The sequence below is a fragment of the Kogia breviceps genome, chromosome 8, assembly GCF_026419965.1.
Source record: "Kogia breviceps isolate mKogBre1 chromosome 8, mKogBre1 haplotype 1, whole genome shotgun sequence".
Lineage (NCBI taxonomy): Eukaryota > Metazoa > Chordata > Mammalia > Artiodactyla > Physeteridae > Kogia > Kogia breviceps.
Window position 1 is genome coordinate 77,940,296 of NC_081317.1, and position 23,423 is coordinate 77,963,718.

At 39.8% G+C, this 23,423-nt stretch overlaps 1 protein-coding gene across 1 annotated transcript in view; it reads right to left on the reverse strand.

Annotated features, from left to right (window-relative positions):
- TRPM6 (transient receptor potential cation channel subfamily M member 6) overlaps positions 1 to 21,032 on the reverse strand; it is a 136,327-nt gene extending 115,295 nt beyond the window's left edge. Inside the window, 4 exon segments of the mRNA XM_059071598.2 lie at positions 349 to 387; positions 2,542 to 2,621; positions 20,707 to 20,729; positions 20,732 to 21,032. Of these exon segments, the coding sequence (XP_058927581.1) occupies positions 349 to 387; positions 2,542 to 2,621; positions 20,707 to 20,729; positions 20,732 to 21,032 (443 nt within the window).
- Positions 21,033 to 23,423: the final 2,391 nt, after the last annotated feature.

The following is a 23,423-nucleotide window of genomic DNA, read 5'->3' on the forward strand; positions in this document are numbered from 1 at the left end:
ATACAAATGGTGCAGATGAACCCATTTGCAGGGCAGAAATAGAGACACAGATGTAGAGAACAAATGTATGGACACCGACCGAGGTGGGAAAGTGTGGGGGGGGATGAATTGGGAGATTGGGATTGACATGTATTCACTAATATGTATAAAAGAGATAACTAATAAGAACCTGCTGTATAAGAAATGTTTAATTTAATTTTAAAAATAATCTTAATACTTAAGGAGATTAAGAGAAATCCTCATGTGAAATGTAAGATGCACATCAAAAGGAAGGATTGTTAATTAATGCAAAAAAATAGATGCAACTTCAGAGAAATATATAAACAGAGAACTGTTTATCTGTCTTACCTGATTAAATTCTGACAAACCTGGCATCCTGCAGTACATCTAAATTAAAGAAATAAAACCACTGTTAGTTTATTAATATATTTGAAAACATATTTAAAGCTTATACAGTAAGTATCTGTTAATTTTCCATAATCTGGAAATCAGGGTTTACTGAGTACTCATACATCATCTCCCAAATATTCCCATATGTCATTTACCATATATAATTATACTGCAGCAACTATGATCCAATTAACAGAATACTGAGTTTGGAACCAAAATACCTGGATTTAAATCTCAATGATTTAACAATTCCTCTAAGCCCCAGTTTTCACATCTGAAAATAATATCTGACCCATACAGTTATTAAAAGCATTAAAGGTGATAATATATGTAAAGTGTCTTATAGTATCTGGTACATTGCAGGATGTATAATAATGGTGGCTATTATTATTATACTATGAAGATAACACAGAATTCTTGAGAATAAAGTAAGAAAACATACATATACAATTTTAAAACCCTAAAACACTATCAAACTGAGGAACAGTTGGTATGATTATAATAATTATCTTCATTAATCTCTTTTTTATGATTCAAAAAAGTCTTCTGGATTTGGGAGTTAGCATTATGATCATCAATGATCATATTTTAAGTGTGAAGAAGTTTTAACTAGAAGAGAAATCTAGGTAAAATAATGGAAGAAAAGGTAGTGTTCATAGACTCAATCATTCTAAATTATTCAGAGATGAATATTCAGGCCTTTCACTTCTTCCTGTCCCCAGCCTTTTAGAAATCTTTTTTTCTCAGAAGCTTCACTTCAACAAGTTCCAAATGAGAAAGAAAAAGATGTTGTAATCAAGTCTATCAGATTTGTTTCTTATTAGGAGCTACAAAAAGAATCAGTAAAAGACAAACTTTATCTAAATTTAAAAATAGTGAACTACCACTCTTTTGCTGTGCACCATAAGGAAGAAAACTGCATGAAAGCCACAGTTTTGAAAATCGTACTAGGATCTAAGAAAAAGCCTGGCATGGAAGGAATAGCCATAGTCATCCATCCAGCTTTTACAATCACCAAGTAAGAGAGACTGATTTTTTCCCATAAAAAGTAGTATATCTTCGACCATTCATGGAATTATGATCACTGATACTCTTCTTGAGTCTGTGGGCTAATGACCTATAGTTTATCACTTTTCATGAGGTTCAAGGTGACTGTGAAGATGATTTTCCATTTACAGAGCAGTGGAAGCCACCTGAGCTCAATGTGCCTTCTACTGCAGCCACTATCATATTACAAAATCTCATAAAAGATGAGGGGAAAAAACAAGGTTACCCTGCCTTTTCATTCCGTAAACATTTTATAAGCAGGTAAAATGAGGATTTCCAATCACGGGGCTTACAAGCCACAGGTAACTCAAAGAGGGTGGGACTAGTAAATATTTAACAAAGGCAAAGAACACTATTTTAGTCATCATCCCCAAAGAACTAGAATTTCAGTGGCCTCACCATGCTACTTTCATGAGCATACAGCTGTGATTTCTAAACTTCAAATGAATGTAAGGCCAAATGCTCAGCAGAATCTAAAAATAGAGTGGTCGCCCTAATTAAAATACTGCTCTCCTATTTTCCTTTCCTTTTAATTCTTTTCCCCCAGGGCATTGCTACCCAATCTTAATTTCATGGACCTGATTACCCTGGGGAATTTTCCATAGACCTCTCTTCCTCTATCTTTCACTGGCTGCTGTTTTGAACTTTGTTCTACAAGTAGAACCTCCAAAGGGTTGTCAAGAACTCAGAATAATCAAACTCAAATCATTCCATTCTGCTGCCCATTACCTGCTCAAGCAAAAAGCCTGCAGGAGGAAAAAATTCACTGTTTGCATAATCTGAGCATTGAGTCCTGAAATATCCCAGTTACTATAGTCACAGACATTTGGGGATAAGGAAGTCACACTAGTTTGAATATTCAATACTCAAAAGTTGTAAATTTTTTATCCAAACCCAGTGGAATGGATGTAGCACTAGGTATTTCCCTGTTATCTATCCTCCCAGGAAGAGGAACAGGAGCATCAAAGATAAAACAGCAGAGTGAAATCTACCACAATATTAACAGTGGCTCCATCAGGGTAAACAAGTCATATCTCTAAATTTCAGTAAACAGTCCTCCAAGTACTGTTGCTTTAAAAAGAAAAATGTAATTAAAAATTGTACCTGTGAGGGTCTTTTGAGCTGGGTATGATTTTGTTACATTCTCTCTTGTCGAACACTCCTTCAATCCAGGATTTCTGGGACTGAACAGAAAAATCTCATTATTTTCATAGTCTCATTAAATGAGAACACAGTATAACCACAGTAGTCCAGGTAGCCAAGATATACTTAAATATAATAGACCCTAATTAAAATGCCAAGACCGGCCCCAAACCCCTAAGCATTTATTGGCTTCTATTACAGACTACATAGACACAAATAAGCCAATGTGAACACAAAAATATTCACAAAGTTAGTTGGTCCACTATCTCATTTTAAGTGAAAGATCCCTAAATGCACAAAAGTCTACCAAGGAAGTAAAGATATAGCAGAAGCATTCTCTTAATTCTGCCAAAAGTCACTTTTAAATCTTGTACCATAACCTTACAGAGTGAATATTAAGCTCTCAAACTTCAGAATTCTCACTTATAAAGTCCCACTTTGGCTAAGATTTGACAGGAAGCTGGAAAGACTGTCAGAGGAGAGATGTAACCTCAGCAAGATTCTGTAAAAGAGTTCAATCTAAAACTAATCTGGAGGATACGTAATGGAGAATATCACACGTGTGCCCTCAGAAGGGAACTTAACTGAGAAACTGATTTCCCATAAATGCCTGATTCACAGAAGATGAGACTTATTTCTTGACCAATAACCATATGTCAAGAATCTCTCCCCATCCTCAAGACAATGAATTTACTGCTTAGACACTGGCTGGACGTCCACCTCTTTGCACTCCCTGCTCCAAACCCTCAACAGACTCGCCTGTAGCTTGCTACAGCATGCATTTCCCAAACTGCAATTCCTCTGCTATTCCTGAATAAACTCAATTTCTGATCATTCAAGCTTGCCTCAGTTTACCTGTTTATTTAGGTTGACAATTTGATACACATTGTATAAGCATGGCTTACCATTGGCTGAATTTCAAAATATCTGAATTCATTCAACAAATATTTTAAAATAGGGCTCCATACGGCATGTTGGGAATTCTATGGCAAATAAGACAAAGTTCTTACTCTGAAGGAACTTAGAATAAAAAGGAAACGGATAACAAATTTATATCATTAAACCTCATGTGTAACATTTACCTATTAAAAATGGCTCCAGGGACTTCCATGGTGGTCCAGTGGGTAAGACTCCACACTCGCAATGCAGGGGACTCAGGTTCAATCCCTGGTTAGGGAACCAGATCCTGCATGCATGCTGCAACTAAGAGTCCGCATGCCACAACTAAGACCCGGTGCAGCCATAATTAATTAATTAATTTGGAAAAAACAGCTCCAAAAAGGGTCCCTAATTTAGGAGCCTATGTATACAAATTAAGCAAGCTATGCTCAACCACTCCCTTCTTTTAAAAGGCTAGACAGCTGAGTCTAATAGAACGATGTGGGCAAATTACTTTCTTCAGGCCTCTTTTCCCATATATTAAAAAGGAGATAAGAATAACAGTAATACCTCATTGGGCTACTGAAAGGAATTAAGGCTTAGATTTCTCCCTGGGACTTACTCAGGCTCAGTAAAGCTTAGTTATTATTATTGGTAATATCAAAGGTAAAAATTAGCTTTTTGGTTGGTAGCATGGGAACTTAACTTTGATGTATTTTTTTCATAGAAAAATACTTCCTGACCTCCAAATCTCCCTCCTAGGACCTCTCATATTACAAACGAATGACTTTTATGGATCCATTTTCCCCAACTAGACTCCAGCTCCTACAGGCCCCATGCCAGTCATTTCTGTTGCCCCAGGGCCCAACCAATGATTGTTGAATGAGCAACAAAATGAAAACACTTAAAATAGAACTTCAAGAATCCATGTATACAATTTTCTCTCCAAGGGTGTAAACAGGAAACCTGTGCCATAACAAGAACATGGAAACTTTCCTCCTGCAACTCCCATATCTTATCTCAAAACTACAGGAAAAGAAAAGCAGGCTTAATTTGCAAGTGTTTCAAACAATTCTCAATTTAGAACTTTACTTTTTCCCCCTACCTCATAAATGGTAGCCTTTGCAATATACTCTTCAGCACATATGGAAGAGGTCCCCCCATGTTCAGTTCAACAGAGAACTATTAGGAACCATATGTTTGTTAGCTCCGATTCAATAGCCCAAATCTATTGAGGCCAAATACTCAACATGTGTTTGCCACTTGGAGCAGCACACTGTCGTTGACGGCAGAGAATATGTCATTTCTGCAACTATCATGACAGCCTTTAGAGATTGGGTGTTTTTTATATACTGGGGCAGGAGAGTTGTGTTTTAACTGTGGTTGTTATTTGGGGAAGGGAAAGGCAGAGGATAAAGAAGGGAAACGGTGTTGGTCTCAGGCTGTGTTGGCACAAACAGTTTGTCTTACCCTAAAATATAATAAGATTTTACATACAAGCCCAGGACTGGGGAATAGCAAAGAAATGTCCAAAGACTAATCCTCTAATGGTAGCTATACATCAATTAATTCCTGATGTCACTGAAAGTATTTCTACACTGGGGCTTTTTAGGGTTTCCAGATAACAGATTCTTTCTCAAGGGAATCTCTGATAAAGGAATAGTCTTACAGGCATTCCTTGATTAAAAAAAAAAAAATCCTTCTAAATGTGCATGGATTTTTTTTTTTAACATCCAGGGGACTGTGTGATTGGGAGTTGAAGGGCACACAGCTAACAAGTAATTTATTTTTTTTAGCTTCTTCATACTTAAAAAAAAATCTAACATTTCAAAAATACTTTTCCAGGGCTTCCCTGGTGGCGCAGTGGTTGAGAGACCGCCTGCCGATGCAGGAGACAAGGGTTTGTGCCCCAGTCCGGGAAGATCCCACGTGCCGCGGAGCGGCTGGGCCCGTGAGCCATGGCCGCTGAGCCTGCGCGTCCGGAGCCTGTGATCCGCAATGGGAGAGGCCACAACAGTGAGAGGCCCGCGTACCGCAAATAAACAAAAAAACAAAACAAAACAAAATACTTTTCCAGGTGAAACTGACTACTTCCTTTTTATAGCCCCTACTCTATCTTATATACATCGCAGCACTCACAATGCTTAACTGCACCTATTCAGTTGTTTAACATTATTGTAATCTACTTCAAGATAAGCAATAGTTTATTTATCATGGAATCTATAGCATGCAGGGAATCACCAGAATGGATCAAACGGAGAAAATATTTTCAGACTCCAGACTGACATTTTTTATTTTCTCTACACAGTCCCTCCCTTGGAGCAAGGACCTCTTCAAACTGAGTGCCAGGCAGATGGATTTCCACAGTGCATGGTCTGTTGGCTGGGGAAACTCATCAGTGCAAAGCCAGCCTGTATACTTTGAAGACTCGGCTCAGGGTCTCCTACAGGGTTTTGTCCACAATCTTAAGATTACCTTGGGGGAGTCACTTGATCCAAGATTAAGAGTCTCAGGCAAAGGGCATCCAAACCTAAAATAACACAAACCCAAGGATCTGGCTCGCCAACACTGCCACAAGTTGACCTCACTGGTTTTCCAGTAAATAATCTTTCCAGAAGGCAGCATTTAGGAGTACTTCATAAAGAACACAAAATAACCTTACATGTTTTCTTCTCTTTGGGTAGTCAGAGGTAAGCACTACTTGCTGGTAATGATTTCTTTTTTCTTTTTTTTTTTTCTTTTGTAACATCTTTAATAGAATATCAACTAAATAACTCACAGTTCCCTAAAATGCCACTTCTCCTGTTTAGGTGAGAAATTTATATGAAATTTTCATATACTGCCTTGTTGAGCAAAAGCATTTAGAATTTCAGAATGACTGTTTAGATTATATAAACTCATGAGTCCATGAGTAAAACATTTATGAATTCTCCACAGAGTCTAGTGGGGAATTAGAAGAACTCAACAGTAACCTACTTAGTAGAGCATATCATAAAAGTTCAAACTAAAATGTCATACCCCATCCCTCCACTCCCCAGATTGGTGAAAGCTCTCTTTATGTTAATCCAAAATCACAATTTCAAATGGCAATGAGAAGACATCCTCTCCTCTGTTTGTCACACATGATTCAGCCTTATTCAGTATTTTGGGGAATTAAACTTGCAAACAAGATGTTTATAATTTCAGATCATGTGAAATCATTTTGATAAGAAGGGAAAAGGAAATGGGAGGTTTCCCTTATGGGTGTTCTTTACAACTGCCCGTGGAAAGTGAAATACAGAGTTTAACTGAATGCCGGGCCTATTTGTTGTATAACCACTCTAATCTATTAAGGTTTCCAAGTTAGATATACTCAATTTCCAATTTCCACCCAGCAAAATAAGCACAAATATGTTATCCAAGTACACAGATGGTCTTCATTTATGATACAAGTTTCTTGTTAAATTATCCAAAACTTTACTAGGACTACATCCAAGTGAACTACATAGTCCAAAAAACAATTTCTTGGAGTGAAACTTCACTATTAGTGGAGCTATACTCAAATAACTGACTTCTAGAAAACCCACCATCCTAATAAAGCCTTTATTAGGAATTACAGGTTAAAGGCAATTTCATTTATGTCATCCATAGTAAGGTTTATTTATACAATGAAGATTACTTGTTTCATTTTCTAAGTGTAACACGGAAGAAAGAACAATGCTTCTTGAAATTCCATGCAGACAGATACCACATATTTACCTTGGACAAATTCAAAATCTTTGCTAAAAGACTGAGAGAGGGCTTATCATATTGAGTGAAGTCAGTCAGACAAAGACAAATATTATATGATATCACTTATATGGAGAATCTAAAAAAGATACAAATGAATTTTTTTTACAAAATATAAATAGACTAACAGACATAGAAAACAAACTTATGGTTACCAAAGGGGACAGCAGGGGGTGGGGGGAGGGGATAAATTAGGAGTTTGGGATTAACAGACACACACTGCTATATATAAAATAGGTAAATAACAAGGACCTACTATATAGCACAGGGAACTGTACTCAATATCTTGTAATAATCTATAATGGAAAAGAATCTGAAAAAGAATAAATGCATATATGTATGTGTGTGTGTGTGGATATATAGATAGATAGATAGATAGATAGATAGCTGAATCACTTTGCTGTACACTTGAAACTAATACAGCATTGTAAACTAACTATACTTCAATTTTTAAAAAGTGGAAAATAAAAAAGAATGAAAGAGGACTAAAAGAAGAAAGGTGAGAAGAAGATATAAAATGTTGAAGTATGGGCAATATCAATGCCATTCCACATTCAGGAATATAGTATGCCCAAGAGGAGCAGTTCTCAAACTTTTGGGGTTTAGGACTCCTTCACAGTCATTAAATTTACCAAGGACCTACAGAAAGCTTTCACTTATAGAGTATAGCTACCAATATTTACGCATTCAAAATTAGAACTGGGACTTTTTAAAGTATTTACCCATTAGTTAATTTTAAAATAATTATGGTAAACCTATTACATGTTAAAATAAATAACATATTTTTCATGAATAATATTTTTTAAATGTATACAAGAAGAGCATTGTATTTTTGTCTGGCTTAAGACAGCTGGATTCTTGTATCTGCTTCTGCATTCAATCTGTTACAAAGTGTTTTTGGTTGAAGTATATAAAAAGAATTGGCTTCACATAGACATGGAGTTGGAAAAAGGAAATAGTATTTTAATAGCCGTTTTAGATATTATGGATTTGTCATGTAACGTCAGGAAAACTCCACTGTACGCTCATGATAGAATGAGTAAAACAGGGAAATAATGGACCTTTATAAAAATAACTTTGGGGGGCTTCCCTGGTGGCACAGTTGTTAAGAATCCGCCTGCCAGTACAGGGGACACAGGTTCGATCCTTGGTCCAAGAAGATCCCACATGCCGTGGAGCAACTAAGCCCGTGCGCCACAGCTATGAGACTGTGCTCTAGAGCCCGCGAGCCATAACTACTGAGCCCGCATTCCTAGAGTCTGTGCTCCTCAACAAGAGAAGTCACCACAATGAGAAGCCCTCGCACGGCAACGAAGAGTAGCCCCCGGTCGCCACAACTAGAGAAAGCCCATGTGCAGCAACGAGGACCCAATGCAGCCAAAAAAACCCAATAATAATAATTTTGGGACTTCCCTGGTGGTCCAGTGGGTAAGTCTCCGCACTCCCAATTCAGGGGGCCTTGGTTTGATCCCTGGTCAGGGAACTAAATCCCGCATGCATGCCACAACTAAGAGTCCACATGCCGCAACTGAGTTTGCATGATGCAACTAAGAAGTCTGCATGCTGCAACAAAGATCCTGTGTGCCGCAACTAAGACCCGGCACAGCCAAAAATAAATAAATATTTTTTTAAAAGTATTAATTTTGATTTTGAGGACCTTTGAAAGGGTCTCAAAGATCCCAAGGAGCCCCTGGGGATACCACACATGAAAGACCACTGCCCCAAAGTGACCTCATAGGCACTAGGGTTGAGTGTGAGTGAGAGGCAGGACCTACTGTTTCCTGGTTGGTCTCAGGTCCCACATGCATGTCTTGAGTCTGCCCATCTCATCTCAATGATTGCACTGTAGTATTTCAACATCCCCTATTTAATCTGGTGCTCAACTGAAGAAAGTTCCAACATAGACAAAAAGCAATTAGAGACCAAATCTTCACGTACTTCTCTTTCTAAGCAATGTAAAGGACTTCTGATGGATAATTTTGACTGCATTCATTTTTAACTTAACAGCTGACTTTAGTACCTACCACATCCCTCCTCCCAAAGATGTCACTGAAGCATGATGAGTGTGTTAGCCCTCCAGAACCCACAGGCAGCATATATTCTATCAGTTTACCCACTCTTCCTTTACAATATTGATACTGCTAAGAATAATAGCTTCATTCATTCATTCATTCAAAATACTTTGATGGGCATATCATATGATTCTAATAAAAATAAATAAATAAAATTGTGTCCCAAAGACCAACACCAAAAGAGAAGAAACTATGTTTACTAACAGATACCAAGTATGACACAAGAGCAAGCTGTGGGACTCCTTGGAAGTAGAAATCCCTTCTGTCTGCCAGTATTTGGGGATTCTTCATGGAGGACACAAAACTTAGGAAAGTCCTTGAAAGATGACAAAGGTTTTGAAAGGTGGCTGATGAAATTCGGTGGTGGTTAGAAATGCAGAGATCTAGGCCTGGGGGAGGATTCAGAGGACAACGATGTTAAGGTATGGCAAAAGCCACAAAGTCACTGGGGAGCAAAGAACAAAGATAAAAGAGCCAGGAACCTCTGGGAGCATCTAAGCATAGCGTGTAGAAGAGTTCAGGGAATAAAAAAGGGAGTTACTAATCAGGATGGTAACATGATACCTGAAGTTAAGAAGGGAGAAAGTTTTTCTCTTTAATAAAAATGTTTGCATTATTACAAAAATAGGTAGTTTCAAAGAAAAACTGAGAAGTGTTTAATATTGAAAACAAAGTAAGCAGGACAATTTTTGTCCATGACAAACAAATAGATTGAGAGAGAGTCAGGAAATAGGTTGTAAAACAGAGAAGAAAGCTAGTGTAAGATATCCTTGGGAGAAAGAAATAAAAACAGCCACTAGATCAACAAAGTAAAACAAAAGCCAACGTTAACGTAGACTTTCATACAGTGATTATCACCTCTACAGAGGAGGAGCAGTTTCTATCAAATACCAGCACCAGCAATCTTTTACACTATGTTTAATAGGCAAAGTTGAAAGAAAGTTTATCTTATGTTAAGAAAGTTTGAACCTTGTATGTAGATAAAAGAGAGTGAAGATGCAAGAGAGAATAAAAATGACTTGAGACTTTGAGGGTGGAGAGCAGGGGAAAAAAATGGTATGAATAGCCAAGGAGGAAGGCTCAGTCTTGAAGAAAATGCTTCCTCTTCTGACAGACACAAGCAGTGGAGTGGCAGACTTTCCCTTCTTGGCAATTTTGCCCCAGACCCTATAATCAATGTTCTATAGAAAGTCATAGACCATTTAGCTCAGATGGCTGCAAATCTCAGCATTCTCCTTTGCTCATCTTAACCAGAGAGGAAGGAAGGCAGGAGATACACGTGCAGTCACAGTGCCCCTTTCTATCACCAGCTCTCTACAGTACATCAGTACAGTACAGTATGTATTCTACGAACCACAAAGCATATGAAATGCTCTCGCAGTACAGGATCCACCAAACTTAAAAGATACACGGGGAACACCAATAGTATCCCACTGATCACCCTATGGAGAAACTGCCACACAATATTCCAGGAATGTCCCTCATATACTAACCAAAAAATGTGTGCCCCCAGTTATGAGGGTCTGCAGACAACTGAGCTGAGGGAATAGGAATTTAGAGTAAAAAATAAGAGTAAATGTAGGGCTTCCCTGGTGGCGCAGTGGTTGAGAATCCGCCTGCCGATGCAAGAGACACGGGTTCGTGCCCTGGTCCGGGAAGATCCCACATGCCGCGGAGCAACTAAGCCCGTGAGCCATGGCCGCTGGGCCTGCGCGTCCGGAGCCTGTGCTCCGCAACGGGAGAGGCCACAACAGTGAGAGGCCCGCATACCGCAAAAAAAAAAAAAAAAAAAAAAAAAAGAGTAAATGTAATTGGAGATTAATGGGCAGTCAGGGCAAGGTATAATGAAAGGAAAGGAAGTGGGGAGCGAGAGCAAGGTAAGTGTGTTTTCTTCTCTAGTCTGTAAGAAATCTCTATCAGCAAGCTGGAGAAATACTGTTCTTCCTGGGTAATTCACCCCAGGGCTTGTTAAAATAATTTCCAGCCGTCCAGTTGTGCAGCTGTAAATTTTCATGAGCATTCCTTTAGCTACACTTAGGTACTCCACTTCCATTAAAAAAAAATTAATTATAATTACTTTGGGTAAACATTTTACAGCTGTGTGCCTAATTGCTACATAGCAACAAACAAACAAAACAGATTTGCTATAATGTTATAATTGTTAAAATGCAGCTCTTAGTTCTTTTACTCTAAGCCTGTACTCTATCATTCATGGAACATGTAAGCCAGGCCCCAGTAACTTCTTCTTAATAAGGAATTTTGCAAATGGTATAAAAGCCACCAGTACAACAAATAAGAAAGAAGAAAATGTTTTCTGCTCATACAAGCACATGGAAGTATTATGACTCTCCAGAACAGATAAACTATCCATTGTTTCCCTAAATATATTAAATCAAGGATCATCTTTGAGGATATCACACACTTGTTTCCACAGGATGCAATTTTGATAAATTTTTTTCCAAGAGTTTTCTACCAGTTATCAACTAAGAATATTCCCTCCCCTAAATCTCATATCTTAATATAAGATTTTTACCTTCATCTTTAGGATTTTTTAACTTAATTTAAAAAAAAATCTTTGAGATGTTTAACTTAATTTAAAAGATAGACATTGTAAAGATATTTATCTTAATTTAAACTGAGAGATTTAGGGTAGGGTACAAATCAGGTTGGTTTTTTTTCTTTGTCTCAAAAAAAAAAAAAATCACATTCAGAACAAACAATCCCCCTAAAATTCAAGAAGGAAAAAGATGTTTTTATGGAATGAGGGTAGTCCAGTAAGTTGAGAATCAGAAGTCTGTCAGTGGGGTACCAAGAATTCTGTAACAGTTGTTGGCAGATATGTAATCTCATTTGCTAGGAAAAAATTTCCCAACTTCTGTTCCTGGCTGTTACACTTGATTTTCAAAGTTCCAGTGTTGTTGTTTAGAAACTGACTGTACTTTTGATGCAATTCAGGAAGGAAAAGGGAACATAGCTACCGCACAATGCCTTTCTCTAAGTCATTGAGAAGCCAAACGACACAAAAGGTTTTCATTTTCACTGGGTTTTGATTAAGACATTTCTTCTGCATTTAATTTCTTCTGCTATTTTAAGATGAGAAGAAATATACTCTATCCATAAGGAAGAGACCTTGAAATGACCTAAAGAGGCAATTCTAGAAGAGAGATTAAACAAAAGAAAAGCAGCTTTTTTCTTTAAAGAATGTGTTGCTCAAATGCTCACCTATTTTGTGATTGATTGTATTATAAAGAAGAATGTTCTACCTTAGTCACCTCCAGCTGCAAACTAAGGAAGACTCTCTCCCTTGACCAAACTTGAGTCAGGCTCTTTCTGACTTGAGTCCTCTTTCTAACTAGGCCCCAAACTTGGGCTCTGTCCTTGGCCCACTTAGTCCATTTTTATCAAGAATCCTGCTGAGTTAATTTAGCAAAAATTTCCCATGCTTGCTATCTGATCACTCTACTCTGGCCCACCTTCAGCAAGAATCCTGTTGAGTTGGTTTAGCAAGAATCCCCCTAGGCTTGATGCTTCCTCTTTACCCTTTTCCATCCACTGACCCCATCTTGCTCCTTGGCAATAAATCTCCACTTTCCTCGTATTTGGAGTTGAGCCTGATCTCTCTTCCCTCCTGCAAAACCCACATTGCAGTCATTTTTTCTTGACTGGTCTTCCTTGCTACCTTTAACAATGTCATGAAAAAATTTTCTTTAACAAAATCCACACACCACACACACACACACACACACACACACACACACACACACACACACAAATCATTATCTGTGGGTCAGAGAATAAAACTGACAAAATATTGGGATTCCAATAATTCTCAGAAACTCTCTCCTGGCCTGAACCTTACAGAGCTCTTCCCTTCATTTAAACTGACATGAAAGACTCTGACATCAAGGAGACCCCACAGAGAAGGGCCTCAGAGGTCCTCCTCTGGGTAAATGGCTCCTATTCCTTCATCTATCACCCTGCTTTTCACACTCAGTATTTGCTGAACCCAAACACCAGCCAGCAAGATGTACTTTCCATCTGAAACGTCTCCACTAAAAGAGTTGTTTCTCAAAATGCGGTTTCTCTTTCAAAGGTAGTGGCTGTAAGGGACTTCCCTAGCAGTCCAGTGGTTAAGACTCCACACTTCCAATGCAGGAGACGTAGGTTCGATCCCTGGTGAGGGAACTAAGATCCCACAGGCCATGCGGTGTGGCCAAAAAAAAAAAAAACAGGTAGCATCTGTAAGCAGCTCAAGAAACCAAAACATGAGCAGGAGAGGCTTGCCTCTTTATTTCATCCAAGAACAAAGATCCAATCTGTAAAGACTTATGTCAATTCACTGACTCCCTCCTAGTTTGCCTTTCTTAAGACTGTCTTAGGGAATTCCCTGGTGGTCCAGTGGTTAAGACTCCACGCTTTCACTGCTGGGAGAGGGCCTGGGTTCAATCCCTGGTCAGGGAACTAAAATCCTACAAGCCGTGAGGTGTAGCCAAAAAAAAAAAAAGACTGCCCTAAAGACTCTAGCTAATACTATAAAGTGTTTAAAATCTTAAGACTTTGAACCCTCTTTGTTTTAACCCAACAATATCCACTCACTTGACCTGATCACAGATCAAAACTGCCCACTTGGAACCTGAGTTTCTCTAGGCCAGATAAGGACAAAGATTGGAGGTTTGTTTTTTGTTTGTTTGTTTTAAATCACTTTAAAGCAGACACTAACAGTGGTGACAAAGGTTAGACAGGATTAACTGATCCAGGCTAAGGATCTGTAAAGTAGCCTCTGGACTTAAATCCTTCTGGGAGGAAAATTCTCTTTCCTAAGATTACAGATTCATTTTACAAAAAATCTCTTGGCTCTTTAAAAGATCAGTAGAGGAAAACTATTTTTTCCAGAAAGATGAAAGCTGTTTTCATATGCAAAGACCAACCTGCTCCACTATAAGCTAATAACCTGTTCTGTTCTATAAGATAATATAAATAGTGGGTAGCTTAGTCAATTGGGTTACTGTAACAGAATACCATTGGCTGGGTGGCTTACACCACAAACATTTATTTCTCAACGTTCTAGAGGCTGGAAGTCCAAGATCAGGGTGCCCTCATGGTTGAGTTCTGGTGAGAACCCTCTTCCTGGTTTACAAAGGCCACCGTCTTACTGTATCGCCACATAGCAGAGAGCACTCATCTCTCTTGTGTTTCTTCTTATAAGGACACTAATCCCATTCATGAGGGCTCCTCTCTCAAGACCTAATTACCTCCCAAAGGTTTCACCTCCAAATAGCATCACATTGTAGATTGGAACTTCAACATATGAACTTTGGCAGGGGCTCAAACATTTAGTCCACAGTAGCAACTTAAGAATTCATTCAGTACTTTCTATGCACCCACCTGCCCAATGCAAAGCACATTGTTTATATTAAATCTGCCCAAGAGCATGTGGGAAGTAGGTGCAGTTATTATCTCCGTTTTACAAATGAGGACACAGAGTCAGAGAGGTTGAGTAATTTTTCCAAGAACACAATAACTCATAAAAATAACACTAGGATTCAAACATAGGTAGTCAGATTCAAGTTCATGCCCTTAATAACTTCATTTCACCATCATTTACCCCCAGAATTTGCACCTGTATTACTCCTTGAAGCTGAATAGTGTTTTAGGGTTTACAAATCACATTCCTGAATATCTGATACTCGTACAAATCCCATGAGGTCCTTAATAGATAATAATGAGTGAGATCAAGCATATGAAGTACCCAGAAAAATCTCCACTTTATACCACATCCTCTGTGGGTAACCTTAGACCCATAGAGAGATATCAAGAGGGTCAGGAATCCCTAGAAACTGTATAACAACTTTTGTGTGGATATGAAGATGGGCATTTCTCATAAGAAAATCTCAAGAGCTGGATCAAAAATAAGTGCCACACAAAGGGTCTGAATACACTCTTCTCCAAAGAAGGTATACAAATGACCAGTGAACACAGGAAAAGATTCTCAACATCATTAGTCATTAATCATTTAGATGCAAATCTAAACCACAGTGAGATACCACTTCACATCTACTAGGATGGCTATAATAAAGTTCAGACAATACAAAGTATTGGCTAGGATGGGGAGAAATTGGAACTCTCATAAATAGCTGGTGGGAATGTAACATGGTGCAGCTGCTGTGGAAAACAGTCTGGAGGTCCCTCAAAAGGCTAAACATAGAATTACCATATGATCCAGCAAGTCCATTTCTAGGTGTCTACCCAAGAGAAATGAAAACATATGTCCACACAAAAACCTGTACACAAATGATGTTCATAGCAGTATAGACAAAGAAGCAAAAACAACAAAAATATCCAACAACTGATGAATGGACAAATAAGATGTGAGGTACCCGCACAATGGAGTATTATTCAGCAATACAAAGGAATGAAGTACTGATACATGCTATAACACGTACCAGTACTTGAAAATGTTATGCTAAGTGAAAGAAATCAGTCACAAAGGCATACATATTGTATGAGTCTATTTATATAAAATGCCCAGAATAGGCAAATCTATAGAGGCAGAAAGTACATCAGTGGTTGCCTAGGGCTAGTGGAGATGGAGGGATTAGGGATTAACAGCTAAGAAGTGTGAGGGATGATGAGTATGTTCTAAAATTGACTGTGGTGATGGATGCACAACTCTGTTTAGATAATAAAGTCATTAAATTGTATACTTTATGTGAGTAAATTATGATATGTGAATATATCTCAATAAACCCGCTAAAAAAATTTTCAGGGGGGAGTGGCACAGACAGAAAGAAAGAGAGAAAAGCCCAAAAATAAACCCATAAATAATTTGGGTTTAACCATAGTAGAAAACGAAATACAAATATACTTCTGCCCACAGGCAGAAAGCAGGCCACAAATGTGTTTTGTTCAGTCCATAAAAGTGTTTTCAAAAATCTTTGAAGCAACTAGTAAAATGTAAAAACCCAGGGGTTTCACATTCAAGAAAGAATCTATACATCTGCATTTTCCTCAACAAGGAAAGTTAAAAAAAAAAATTTAATTTATAAATAAATAAATAACCAGAATCTGGCAATACTAGGCTTGCATTCCAACGTTGCAACAATCTGCTAAGGTCAAGGGTGGGCAGCCATTTTTAGATAGAGCTTACACTGACCAGTAAGCCTGAGTGCCCAGCAGGTCAGGTTTCCACTCTCTACTTTTGAGTCGATTATCTATTGCTTTTATCAGATTGTCAAAGGAATCTCTAACTCAAAGCACATTCAGAGCCCTTAGAAAGAAGTGACCAGCAAATAGTGGCCATTTGCTTTATAGATAAGGAAACCAACCTAACTTGCCCGAGGCCAGGAGAGTGCCGCAATTAGCAGTAAAACTACTTTTTTCTGACTCTTGGTTTCTTTCATTACTCTTCTGGCCTCCCTGCTGATATTTCTAGAGAGTCTACAATTACCATATCCTGTTCCTTTTTTGGCAGCAACTGAGGGAAATTAGTGAGAAAGGAAAGAACTTGCTAGACATTCCAAAATGGCATATGATTTTCAGGCTCTATGATCTTCTAATCACAAGCAAATTCTGCCTGGACTTAAATCTCTCTGGTTTGTGTGGGCAACCTGAGCGGTCCTCCTGGCCCATAGCCCAAGGAAGAGAAAGAGAATGTTAAAGTCTCAGGACAAGGAAAGACTCCCAAGAGTGTGTTTTCTCCAAGGTTACCAGTAGCCCTGCTACAGAAAGCACAAGTTCCTAATAAACAGGAATGGTTCTTCCCCTGGGCCAGGTGGTTTGCTCATGTCAAAAATGACTATTTACAAGCTCCGAGTGCACAGTAGGCTAAGTGAGGAGAGAACATTGGTTGTTCATAGTCATTCACCCCACTGGGCTTTGAGTCTGCCTGGAAAGAAGTTCTATATGATGCCCACATATAGTTAGGAGAGGTGGAAGAATTAAGAACAACCCAATTCACCAGGCTGATCTCTCCAATCAAAACTCATAGCATATATGCAATCCCGGGATATCTGACCCTTATCCGATCTTGGAGTGCTTCAAGATCCAGAGCCAGCAAATGGCAAAGGATCACTGCACATCAGGCCAGCGCTGGAAAGCAAATACCAGCTGAGAAAATGCAGGAAAACCAGGGCTAGGGAAGGCACCTGTCTGTGCCATGGAGTAAAAGTCGTCTTTTCCAATCAAAACAGACCAAGAGGTTCTTGCAGAGGCACATGCTTAGAAAGCCTGAGAAAGAATGAAACCTCTAAGGCAAACAAAATGACCACTTCTCACTGCTCCCAATTGTGTAACTCTTAAATAGTCTCAAAGTTTATCTGTGCTATAAACAACTTAGGAGCCTTTTCCCCAGAGATATGGAAATGCCAACACTCGTGGAAAAAGGAAAAGCAGCATTGGGCTGCCCCCAACAAAGCGACATGCTAAAGGTTCTGGTGCCAAGTCCATCAGAAGAGTTTCTAGGGCAGTGCATTGTTACCCACTCCCCAAGCCCTGGAAAAACCATGATTTCAGGCAAAAGCTGAACCCAGCTGAAAGCAGGTTCAATCATGAATTCAAAGTATAGGACATATCCCACTGTGGAATTTGTGTCAAATTTTTCTTATTTTTTAAAAATTGTGGTAAAATACACACCATGTACAATTTACTATCTTAGGCACTTTATAGTGTGCATTTTAGTATTACTAACTATATTTATATTTTTGTGCAATCAATCTCCAGAACTTTTTCATCTTGCAAAAATGGAACTTTATACCCATTAAACAACTTCTCATTTCCATGTCTGCTCAGGCTCTAGCAACCATCATTCTACTTCTTTTTTCTGTGCATTGAACTACTTTAGACACCTCATATAAATAGAACCATTCAATATTTGTCTTTTCATGACCAGCCATTTCATTTTGCATAATGTCCTCAAGGTTTATCCATGATGTTGCATGTAACAGGATTTCCTTCTTTTTTAAGGCTGAATAATATTCCATTGTATGTATATATCATATTTGTTTATTCATAAAATCGATTTCTATATCTCAGGGATATGATTCTGTTGCTCTGGTGGTACACAAGTTATGGAGTTCAATTTGTAATGGTCACGATTTTATACAGAGAAAGAGACAGACAGACATACTTGACTGAATGATGTTTGTACTCCAGGAGAGGAAAAACAAGCTAACTAAAGCTGCAGCTGAGCTCAATTCCATCATCTAGAACCATCTCACTATCCCTCTTTACCTCAAAAATAAAAGTTTTGTTAACTGTATATTCCCAGGTCCTGGGAACAGGACTTAGCATACAGTTGACAGTAAATATTTGTTGGTTGAGTGAATCTAGAAGAGTGATTGCTCAGAAAATGCTATATGCTTGATCTTAATTGATCCAGCTCACCTGAACATATGAGCCAAGAAAGGATGAATATGTATTGACATGGAAAGATGTCCAAGAACTATTTTTAAAGGAATCAGGTTGCATATCAATAAACAGTATAATTCCCTTTACGTAAAAGCAAATGCACAAATCAAAACAATAAATATATATGTATATAATAATATACCTAAATAATATGCTACAAACCCAACGGTTTGATTACCTCTGGATTGAAGGGCAATGAGGACAAAGGATAGAAAGGGAACTTTCTGTCTGAATTTCTATTTGTAGTGTTTTAATTATTTACCAAAAGAACTTATTTTTGTATTGTTAGTGGAACTTTTCTAAGGAAAAAAAAAATCTGGAAGGATAATATGTCATAAGAATACATTGATTATTCTCATGACATATAGCACAGGTAACTCTGCTCAATGTTATGTGGCAGCCTGGATGGGAGTGGAGTTCGGCGGAGAATGGATACATGCGTATGCATGGCTGAGTCGCTTTGCTGTGCACCTGAAACTATCACAACATTGTTAATCGGCTATACTCCAATATAAAATTAAAAAAAATTTTTTTAAAGAATATGTTGGGCTTCCCTGGTGGCGCAGTGGTTGGGAGTCCGCCTGTCGATGCAGGGGACGTGGGTTCATGCCCCGGTCCGGGAAGATCCCATATGCCACGGGGCAGCTGGGCCCGTGAGCCGTGGCAGCTGAGCCTGCGCGTCCGGAGCCTGTGCTCTGCAACGGGAGAGGCCACAACAGTGAGAGGCCCGCATACAGAAAAAAAAAAAAAAAAAAAAAACCAGGGCGAAAGAAAAAGAGGCAAGACATATTTCAGGTCCAGTATTTACCAAATGCTTGAGTTTTGGCATAGAAGTCCTGCCAAAAAAACTTAGCTCAATAGAGAATTGTAAATGGGCAAGATAAGACCAAAATTTGTGGCAAATCACCAATATTCTGCCTGGGTCTTTCCCTCTCCTCTGGGGTACAATCAACTCAAAATGTTATTCACACCCTTGTCTATTAAAGCAAGTCTAATACTTTCTGAGGGTACTAATCCTCAATTTTGGCCCCAAAAAGTAGGTTCCTGCTAGGTTCCATCTCAAATGATTTTCAACCCCCCGACCCCGTGGTGGTGGTGGTGAGGGATACCTAAGAAACAGTCAGATTCTCACCAAACCCAGGTGTCAGTCAGGCCAGAGTATCTAATGCTTTATCAGTTATGGAAGAATCCAAAGCAAATGAAAAATGAAACACCAAAATTTGTACACAGGGAAAAAGAAATTGAAGAACTCAGTTCCCACATTGGTAGTTAATAATGAACCACCCTCTCCCTAGGAACAAATGCTCAAAATCCTGTGTATGATATCCATATTCTTAGTGTTTTAAAGCACTTGCCTGGGTTCCACTCCTAACTCTGTTCTCCCTCAGCTTTATTTTCCTTTCCTGTTAACTGGTGGGGTGGGAGTGAGTGGGTGGTGATACTTAGATCTCATAGGATTATTGCCTGGATGAAATAATAACAACCAAACTTTTGCAATCCACTAAATATGTTATGCATTATTCTAAGTGCACTGCATATATAGCATCTCATTTAATGTTCAAATTATAACTATTATCCCATTTTCCAGATGAGGAAGCCAAAGCACAGAGGTTCAGTAACTTGCTCAAGATCGTAGCTAGTGATGGAGCAAAGAGGCTAATTCAGGTGATCTGGCTCCAAAGAAAGTACCGACAACCGGACTATGCCGAAATACAAGAAATAAAATGTGCACCATAAATGGTACTTATTCACACACCATGTGTGCCAGTCCAAAAAATAGGTTAAGTGACAGGCAGTTTGGGGTTGGGCAGCCTTACAAGAGACCAAGGCATGACGAGGGCCTCCACTCCTCTCCCTAACTCCCCAAGCTCCCCAGAACTTCCCATCGCGCTTGGGACTTAGCGCTTCGAGGCTGAGTCCTGGTGGTCGGAGGTAGAGGGTGGAGAGGAGGCCGGGGGCGGGGGTGGGGGGGCGGTTAGGTGGTTGGGACGCCGGCGTTTACCTTGACCTGCACTCTCATCACTCCGGAGTCCGGGGCGCGACGCGCAGGGGCGCAGACAGCGGCCTGGGCACTTCTCCCACCGCCACCGAGAGCCGCGACGACGACCCGTCCCCTAGATCTCCACCGCCCAGATGTGGCCCTCCGCGCCGGACCGAGCCTTCTCTCCTACCCGCAGCCGACTCACGCCACGTCCGGTCTCTTCCGCCACCGACCCAGAGCGGAACCACAGAGCTGCCTCCTCTCCGGGGACGTGTCCCCACCGCCCTAAGCAGAATCCCCCGCCCCGTTAGGCTTCCGCTCGGATACCACCTCCGCGCTGGCCCCATTCCAGCTCCGGCAACTGGATTGTCTGGCGTGCCCTTAAGTAAGTGTCCTACGGTAGCCGAACCCTCAGATATGTTAATCAGACCCGCGTGGAGACCACAGGACTGGAGCGCAGGTATTTCGTAAATCCCAGCTATGCCAGATCCTAGTTAGATATCTTGTGGCTGGCCCCACCTAAAGCACCCAGGACCCTGGGCTCAGATCTGGTAAACCGCCTAAGACGCTTTGCCCTGCCGGCTGGCAGCCCACCATACCTGTAAGCCCTCCTCCGCAGAGCGAGTTGTCATCCTGGACTTGCAGGCCCGCCGCCAAAACCTTGTCTGAGCTTCTGACTTGTGGAGTCAGATGTGGGCTCCACCTCCGCACGCTGCCTTTTACAGCCCTACAGATTTGTCACAATACCTTTTGGCCTCAGTTACCTCTCGTGTAGAAAGGAGGTGATTCCGACCTTACCTGGATCACAGAGTAGAGGAAGGGTCAAATGGGATTTTCATCATCATCACACACGTATTTAATTGTACTGTTCTTGTTGAGTCAGTGTGGTGCGGGGGAGGACACAGGAGGTTTAACCTAACAACCAGCAGTTTACTACCTGGGAGTTACTGGGTGTTAGGTGACCCCTCTGGGCCTGGGTTTATCTACACAGTGGGAAGGATGGCGAATAAATCCCCTTTCCTCAGAGGCTATACTGAAATCCATAAAATACAATCAAAAGCTTTGTGATTTCTGTTATTTTCGGTGGGCTGCTCTGGCTAGTCGGTCTTGATTAAGGCTGTGGTCAGTTACTATAGGTGAATCCCAGTATGTTGGCACAGGTGATGCTCACTTATTACAAGTGTTGTAATTAACAATGCTAGCCATTCATCGCTAACTGACTTCAAATTAGGACCACCTATCCTTTTAGTCCATTCTGGACTTCTGCCCAGTGAGCTCACATTTGCTGACACTTTTTTCAGCCTGATTTCTTAATGTGGTTTTAATTTTTCTTTGTTAGAAAACTTGAACATCTCATATATGTATTAACATTTTGTTGTTTGCTTTTCTATTAATGCATTTAATCTCATTCTCCTTGACCCAGCTCCCTCAAAACGTTAATGATCTGTGAGCAGTTAACAGATTCAGAAGCCCCCCTAAGGCAAGTAAGCACCTCTTGATTGGTGTTTCTCCATACATCTCCCCTGTTAGGTCTGTCACAGCACTAGAGACTGGGAGCTCTCAGAAATCTGCAGACTCACCAAGAAGACTAGACGTTTGGAACTCAAGATTCTTAAGAGTGTTGGTGCACTGTAATTACCACCTTCCAGTTTAAACTCTTTGGTAAATTTACATGTTAGGATCATCATATATTCTTTTCAGATCAAGCTTCAAGGCAGAGAGGCTAAAATATCAGGACAATTCTAGGGCTTAAGGTATCTGGTGTGCTAGTTTGCAGGCTGCCTTTGGTTCCCAGGCTATATGAGAAACACCTGAGGCATTTGCTAAAAGTGCAGATTCCCTAGCTCCCACCCCCACCCCACCTAGACCATCTGTATCAGAATTTCTGGGGTGGGGCCCAGGAATCTGTATCTTTCACAGGCACCTCACACAACTTGAAAGCTTGCATAAAAAAATCTCCTGGCCACAAATATACCTTTGCCAAGCGGCTAGCAATGAAATTTAAATTTTAGGGTGTTCATTAGTAGTCTAGTGTGGTTTAATTCAAGCCAACAAATATTTCCTGAACACAGACTGTTTGTCAGGCATCCTGCTGGGTGCTGGGGAAACAAAGATGAATACCACATTGTCCAGTCTGCAAGGAGTTTGAGTTTATAGAGGGAGGAGGGACAATCAAAAGTGAAACCGTACCTGGGGCAATCCTGGTAACACTCATCAACATAAACAGATTTTCTCACTTGTTTGCCCTCCCTGATCCCTTTCTCCCTCTTCCCATTCTTTTCTCCTATGTTTTCTTCTTTATCAGATCTTCGTTTTTACCCTGAACATTGTAAATGTTTTATTCCTGATCTAACATGGTTTTAAGACACTACTCTAACTTTTAAAGTCAACCTAATGATTTCAAAATGGAGGGAAACAGCTGATTTTTCATCAGAGAAAAATGGGTATGAGAACACTTTTTTTTATATGTGAAGATCTTTTTTGTTTGTTTTTGTTTTTTGCTGTGTTGCGTGGCTTGAAGAGTCTTAGTTCCCTGACCAGGGATTGAAACCATGCCCTCACAGTGAAAGCACATAGTCTTAACCACTGGACCAGCAGGTAATTCCCTATATGTGAACATCTTGATGAGTCCCAGTTATTGGAGACTACTAAGGAATAGTTTCTAATATATGCACTCTTCTCCTAAAGAAAATTGTTAGAAGCTTGGATTTGGTTTTGGTTCATTTTCATTTATTTGG